This window comes from Lolium rigidum, chromosome 4, assembly GCF_022539505.1.
Source record: "Lolium rigidum isolate FL_2022 chromosome 4, APGP_CSIRO_Lrig_0.1, whole genome shotgun sequence".
NCBI lineage: Eukaryota > Viridiplantae > Streptophyta > Magnoliopsida > Poales > Poaceae > Lolium > Lolium rigidum.
The window spans coordinates 83,045,618-83,052,531 of record NC_061511.1 but is presented as its reverse complement, the minus strand read 5'-3'; the positions used below and the strand labels follow the sequence as shown (position 1 = coordinate 83,052,531).

Here is a 6,914-nt window from a genome sequence, read left to right as displayed (position 1 = left end):
GGAGGGACTAGAGCCACATGCCTAAATGAGTTTACCGATGGTATATGAGAGAGTTGAAGTTAATTTACGTCTTGTTTTGTTTTGCCGCTTTGTTTTCTTTTCCTCTTTGTCGCTTTACTACTGTGTTTTTCCTTGGTCTCGTGCGAATCAGATCCATATGGTGTCGATCGCGCCAAGCCAACCTGTCGTCTACAAAATGGCCACAGCCGCAAACCTTTCAGTGGAGTGTCAGCTATCGAATCCACGTCCCCTCTGCATATGCATCCTCCTACAGGACAAACAATCTCTTCTCGTTTTATTCAGTCTTTCTGTAACTGAGCAGAAGAAGCATGCGAGGTTACCAACTCCGCCTCCTCATCCCTCTGCATCAAAATCATGCTTGTCGTGTTCCTGAACAAGATTTGCCAACCCCAAATTTACAATTGCAGGTACACCATTTTTGCTGGCATCAGCCTGCCAAGGAGATCTCACCCTGAAGCTGGGTTCTTTGTGTCTCAAGCAGATGGCGCTGATCGACCTCGTGAACCTTCTTCTCCTCGCCATTTACATCCTGAGCTTGCTGATCGCCGCTTGCACCAGGCAGTTCAGGTTCAGGGCAAGCGACCTTCCCTTGCCGTGCGCCCTAGCTTCTCCCTGCTGCGCGCTCCTTGGCATTGCGTGCTTCTTCCTGGGAGCATGGACGTCGATCCCCTCGCCCCACAGAACAGAGCTCTTCGTCAGAGGCTTGGTCTGGGTGCTCTTGTCGGTTTCCTTGGTCTTCCGTCCGACGAGACTCTCCGGGGCTCTGGCGATGGCGTGGTGGGCGCTGGACGCGATCCTGATCACGGCTTACAGCTTGGAGAAAATCGTGACGGGGCGAAATCTGCGAGTCCTTGACGTGTTGTCATGGGCTCTCAGCTTGCTGCTTCTCGTGTGCGCGATCAGAGTTTGCAGAGCCCGCCATGGTGCCGCCGCCAGCGCCAGAGGTGGCGAAGAGTCCGAGCCTCTCCTTGCACCGGGAGGCAGGGAGAGGCGAACTTTCGGCGATGCCGGATTCTTCAGCCGCCTCACGTTCACGTGGATGGACTCTCTGCTTCGCCTGGGCTACTCCAAACCGCTCGACCTTGGCGACATCCCGCCGCTGGACGCCGATGACGAGGCGGCGGAGGCGTGCCGGACGTTCCTCGTCGAATGGCACCGGCGGAGGGAGCCGTTGAAGAGCACAAGCAACCTCGTGCTTCTGGTGCTCGCGGAGTGCCACAAGAAGGAGCTCTTCTTGACGGCGCTGTACACACTTCTCCGCACTCTGTCATTCGCCGCGTCTCCGGTGATGCTGTACTGCTTCGTGTCCTACTCCGACAGGCCTGTGCGGGATCTCGGCACCGGGCTCGCGCTCATCGCCGGCCTAGTGGTCATGAAGCTCGTGGAGTCGCTGTCGCAGAGGCACTGGTTCTTCGGGTCGAGGCGGCTTGGCATGCGCATGCGCTCGGCGCTCATGGCCGCCGTCTTCGAGAAGCAGCTGCGACTGTCCAACGAGGGGCGGGGCCGCCACTCCGCCGGCGAGATCACCAACTACATCGCCGTTGACGCGTATCGGCTAGGCGAGTTCCCGTTCTGGCTGCACCTAGGGTGGAGCATGCCGGTGCAGCTCGCCCTCGCTATCGCGATCCTCTTCTGGACCGTCGGCGCCGGCGCGCTCCCGGGGCTGGCGCCCGTCGCCGTTTGCGGCGTGCTCAACGTCCCCTTCGCCAAGGTGCTGCAGCGGTACCAGTCGAAATTCATGCAGGCGCAGGACGAGCGGCAGCGCGCCACGGCGGAGGTGCTCAACAGCATGAAGGTCGTGAAGCTGCAGTCATGGGAGGAACAGTTCAGGGCGACGGTGCAGCGGCTGCGCGACGTCGAGGTGCGTTGGCTCGCCGAGACGCAGACCAAGAAGGCCTACGGCAGCGCCCTGTACTGGGTGTCGCCGACCGTCATCTCCGCCGTGATCTTGGCGGGCACGGCCGCGTTCCAGAGCGCGCCCTTGGACGCTGGTGTTGTGTTCACCATACTCGCCACCATGCGCGTCGTCTCGGAGCCGATGAGGATGCTGCCGGAGGTGCTTTCCGTCATGATCCAGGTCAAGGTGTCGCTGGACCGCATCGGGAAGTTCCTAGCCGAGGACGAGTTCCGGGAGGACGCCGTCGACAGGACTGGCATGCCGGCCTCCGATACGAGCCTAGCCGTGCACAAGGGTATCTTCAGCTGGGAGCCTAGCAAGGGCAGTGCAACTCTGAGAGACATCAACATCACCGCAATGCGCGGTCAGAAGATCGCAGTCTGCGGCCCAGTCGGCGCCGGCAAATCATCGTTGCTGTGTGCAACGCTTGGCGAGATACCAAGAATGTCTGGATCAGTACGTTTGCATCAAAACATGTTATCAAATGAGGAAGTGATCACGGTCACCATGAAACTGATCTTCTTTACCATTTATCTTCTTCAGGTGGCCGTGTCTGGCTCAGTCGCCTACGTTTCGCAGACGTCGTGGATCCAGAGCGGCACGGTGCGCGACAACATCCTCTTCGGGAAGCCGATGAACGGTCAGGACTACGAGAGGGCCGTCAAGTGCTGCGCGTTGGACAAGGACATGGACAGCTTCCCGCACGGCGACCTGACGGAGATCGGGCAGAGAGGCCTCAACATGAGCGGGGGGCAGAAGCAGAGGATTCAGCTCGCAAGGGCTGTCTACAACGACGCAGATGTCTACCTCCTCGACGATCCTTTCAGCGCCGTCGACGCGCATACCGCTGCAACCCTTTTCAATGTCAGGATCCTTCTCATTCTCAATTCCATTCTTGCAGCTTAATTATGAATGGTCGTTTCATGTATGCGACTTTACCTTTGTATTTGTAGGATTGTGTCATGGAAGCCCTTGAAGATAAGACGGTCATACTTGTGACACACCAAGTTGAGTTCCTCTCCAAGGTTGACAGGATTTTGGTAGGTTTGCTGTCTGCAAAATGCTTTAAAAACTTAATCTATCAAGATGTTCCATGGCATTATATAACGAGATTAACTAACTTCGTGCTCGTTAAGTTTTACATCATTTGATTTGCATCATGATTGGTTCTAGTCATGAGTTGCAATTGATGACATCATCTAACTGGGAACGAAGTTCGTTCGAAATAGGCACACCCTTATATAACAGCACATTTTTTTGCGAAAGATTATATAACAGCACATTGTTCTCCTTAGGTTATGGAAAGTGGGGAGATAACTCAGGAGGGAAATTATGAGGAGCTTCTGCAGTCGGGCACCGCCTTCGAACAACTTGTCAATGCTCACAAGGACTCAAAGACAACACTGGACTCCCAGGATCAAGGCGATGCAGTGAAAGAATCAGGCATGATTCAGTACAAACTACCAATGATTCAGCAGGCCAGCGAGGCGGAAATCTCCACCGGTAACCTGCCGTCGGTTCAGCTGACTGAAGAGGAGAAGAGGGAGCTGGGAGAAGCTGGACTGAAACCGTACAAGGACTACGTGTCGGTGTCCAAAGCCCGGTTCCTCCTCGTCCTGTTAATCCTTGCACAGTGCGTGTTCGTCGTCCTCCAATGCCTTGCAACTTACTGGCTCGCATTGACAGTTCAGAATCATCGGTTCAGCGTCGCGATCGTCGTAGGAGTCTATGCGGTGATGGCAACCGTCAGCTGCATCTTTGCTTATGTGAGGAGTCTTCTTGCTGCCCACTTCGGCCTAAAGGCGTCAAGGGAGTTCTTTTCCGGTTTCATGGATTCGGTGTTTAAGGCCCCCATGCTGTTCTTCGATTCTACCCCAACAGGAAGGATCATGACCAGGGTATGCATTTTCAACAGGTTTCAGTTTTTTTATTCATACTTATTTATGCTGATGTTACTGCAGATTTTTAGGCTGACTTTTTTTGAGGTCTGATTTTGTGCATCGTGAATTATGCAGGCTTCGTCAGACTTTTGCATCTTAGATTTCGACATCCCGTTTACGATGAGCTTTGTGATCTCTGGCACGATTGAAGTAGCAGGAACCTTAGTCATAATGATCATGGTTACATGGCAAGTTGTGATGGTTGCTATTCCTGCTTTGATTGGGGTGCTGTGCATTCAGGTGAGCACGCATCATGTCGCAACTCTCGATTCATGCTCTTGTGCACAGCCAATGTGAACAATTGTTATATCGTTCCAGAGATACTACATTGCCTCGGCTAGGGAGTTGGTGAGGATCAACGGCACCACAAAGGCTCCTGTCATGAACTATGCAGCTGAGTCGATGCTTGGAGTGATCACCATAAGGGCCTTTGCCGCTACAAATAGGTTCATTAAGACAAATCTTCAACTCATCGACACGGATGCAACACTCTTCTTCTACACAAATGCAGCACTAGAGTGGGTACTTCTGCGTGTCGAGGCTCTGCAGATCTTGGTCATTGTTACGTCGTCCATTCTTCTCGTCATTCTACCGGAGGGAGCAGTTGCTCCAGGTAGACATCAATTATTCATGATTGAGAACATCATTTGTACAACTTTCAGAAATATTAATGCTCAAAAATAATAATTTAGAAATATTGGTAATGTGAGATTATGTTCTTGTCACTGAATTCTTCTCTTTTCATATTTATGCAGGTTTTCTTGGGCTATGCCTCTCATACGCATTGACGCTTTCTTCCGCGCAAGTGTTCTTGACACGATTCTACTCAAATCTGGAAAATTCTATCATATCAGTGGAGAGAATCAAACAGTACATGAATCTACCATCTGAGCCTCCCGCAGTTATCAGTGACAAAAGGCCTCACCCTTCGTGGCCATCTGAAGGAAAGATAGAGTTGGAAAATTTGAGAGTAAGAAAGTGAAAATCAAGCAAGATACGGCGACTCATCTGATATTCTGACATTTCATATATATATATATCCTCCATGTTTCTTCAGGTCAAGTACCGCCAAAACGCACCTATGGTTTTGCGTGGGATCACGTGCACATTTGCAGCTGGGCACAAGGTTGGAGTTGTTGGAAGAACCGGGAGTGGGAAGACCACTCTTCTTAGCGCATTGTTCCGCCTCATCGACCCATCCAGTGGGCGAATTCTTATCGACGATGTTGACATCTGCACAATAGGACTGAAGGATCTTAGGATGAAACTCAGCATCATTCCTCAGGAGCCAACCCTTTTCAGAGGCAGTGTTAGGAGCAACGTTGATCCTCTGGGTCTGTACACAGACCAGGATATCTGGGAGGTCAGTACTTTCAACTATATTAGCATTGTACTTCACTATATTAGCATTGTACTTTCTGGCACACATTTGTTAATCCTGATCTTAGCATGTTGCAGGCATTGGATAAGTGCCAGTTGAAAAAGACAATCAGTGTCCTTCCTGGGCTACTTGAATCACCAGGTTAGACCATGATCCAGAATTCTGAATATTTAGCTAAGTCTTTCATGAACTCCCATCTGATTCCATCTATGCATCTTCAGTCAGCGATGATGGCGAGAACTGGAGCGCTGGCCAACGGCAGCTCTTCTGCCTCGCACGCGTTCTCCTCCGCAGAAACAGGATCCTGGTCCTCGATGAGGCGACGGCGTCCATTGACTCAGCCACCGACGCCATCCTGCAGAGGGTCATCAAACATGAGTTTTCAGGGTGCACGGTGATCACCATAGCGCACAGGGTTCCTACTGTCACAGACAGTGACATGGTCATGGTTCTTTCCTACGGTAAGCACCTCAATGGACTATATCTTCTAACAAATGTCTAAGATTGAATAGGTGTAAAGTACATAGATTCTTTTAGATAATCACCGATAATTTATCGGAAAAAAAGATAACACGCAGAAATAAACCCTGCTTTTTTTTGAAACTTTAACCAATCTATTAAGCAAACAGCAGGCCACCTCATTAAAAACCTTTCGGTCCCCTTAGTTACTCTGGAAGGAAAAGAGTGCGTTGAAACCTGCTGCCGCGAGTCATATAATAGTTACATCATCTATCGGAAAAAAAGATACCACGCAGAAATGAACCCTGCTTGATTGAACTATATATGACACTTGTTTATTGCAGGCAAACTTGTAGAGTACGACAGGCCATCAAGGCTGATGGAAAATGAGGACTCCGCCTTCTGTAAGCTCGTCGCCGAGTACTGGTCCAACTACAAGTGAACCTCCAACGCAACATGGTGAATTGTTGGGCCATCCAAATAGCAACAGGGCGGCAAGTTTGTCAGCTGTAGGGGAACTCTTTACTTTGAAATACATGATGGAAATGTATAATTGATCTGAAATGTAGATTCGACAAAAGAAATTGTATTTTCTGTTACACTGATTTTCCCCCGATAAGGGACACTTTATTGAACTCACACCAGGCTCATGCATAGTTAAGATGCACAGAGCCACATAATAATAATAAATGAAAGTTGGAACAGTACATATATTTGGAAAACTTGTAAAATGGCTAAGACGATGGGGGCGATTCCATACTACATTGCCATCCGTGTAGAATGAACATATTTCTCACCTCCTTTTTCAACCACCACGGTAAACACGTCTCCATTCTCAGTAGTTATAGAGAAGACCACAAATTAAGAAAATAGGTACACCGGTTACTGACCAACAAAAGAAAATATTTTTTTATCATTAAAAATCAAATTATTTCTCCATAGCCAGAGCAACCATATTACATCAGTACATGAATAGCGCGCTTCGCCGACGGCCGGAACCGTCAGCGTAGCGCGCCATTCCTGTAGTGCGGCAATCGCTTCCATACTAATAAAAATAAAATGTACTTGTGATCTATTTCACGCAATCAACTGTCAAATATGTTTGCAACACTGTGTGTGATGGGTACAGGTTAGAAGCCATATTGATATAGAACAGACTTGAACTTGCATTGAAAAATAAGGACTCCACCTGTCCTCTCCTCCTCCCTCGCCTTGG

General features: G+C 49.9%; 1 protein-coding gene across 1 annotated transcript; it reads left to right on the top strand.

Moving 5' to 3' along the window:
• The first annotated feature begins 251 nt into the window (after positions 1-251).
• LOC124649155 (ABC transporter C family member 8-like) lies at positions 252-6,407 on the top strand. The gene is made up of 12 exons (XM_047188822.1): positions 252-336; positions 429-2,374; positions 2,462-2,782; positions 2,872-2,958; positions 3,214-3,816; positions 3,934-4,098; positions 4,177-4,471; positions 4,614-4,828; positions 4,916-5,221; positions 5,317-5,380; positions 5,461-5,700; positions 6,043-6,407. The coding sequence occupies exons 1-12, from the start codon at positions 330-332 to the stop codon at positions 6,138-6,140; spliced, it is 4,347 nt and encodes a 1,448-aa protein (XP_047044778.1). The 5' UTR covers positions 252-329; the 3' UTR covers positions 6,141-6,407.
• The last annotated feature ends 507 nt before the right edge of the window (positions 6,408-6,914 follow it).

Excerpts from the sequence above, each read along its gene's own strand:
- LOC124649155 (XM_047188822.1), top strand. Across the intron at positions 4,472-4,613 it reads GGAGGGAGCAGTTGCTCCAG|GTTTTCTTGGGCTATGCCTC; the intron begins GTAGACATCAAT and ends ATATTTATGCAG. Across the intron at positions 5,381-5,460 it reads TGGGCTACTTGAATCACCAG|TCAGCGATGATGGCGAGAAC; the intron begins GTTAGACCATGA and ends ATGCATCTTCAG.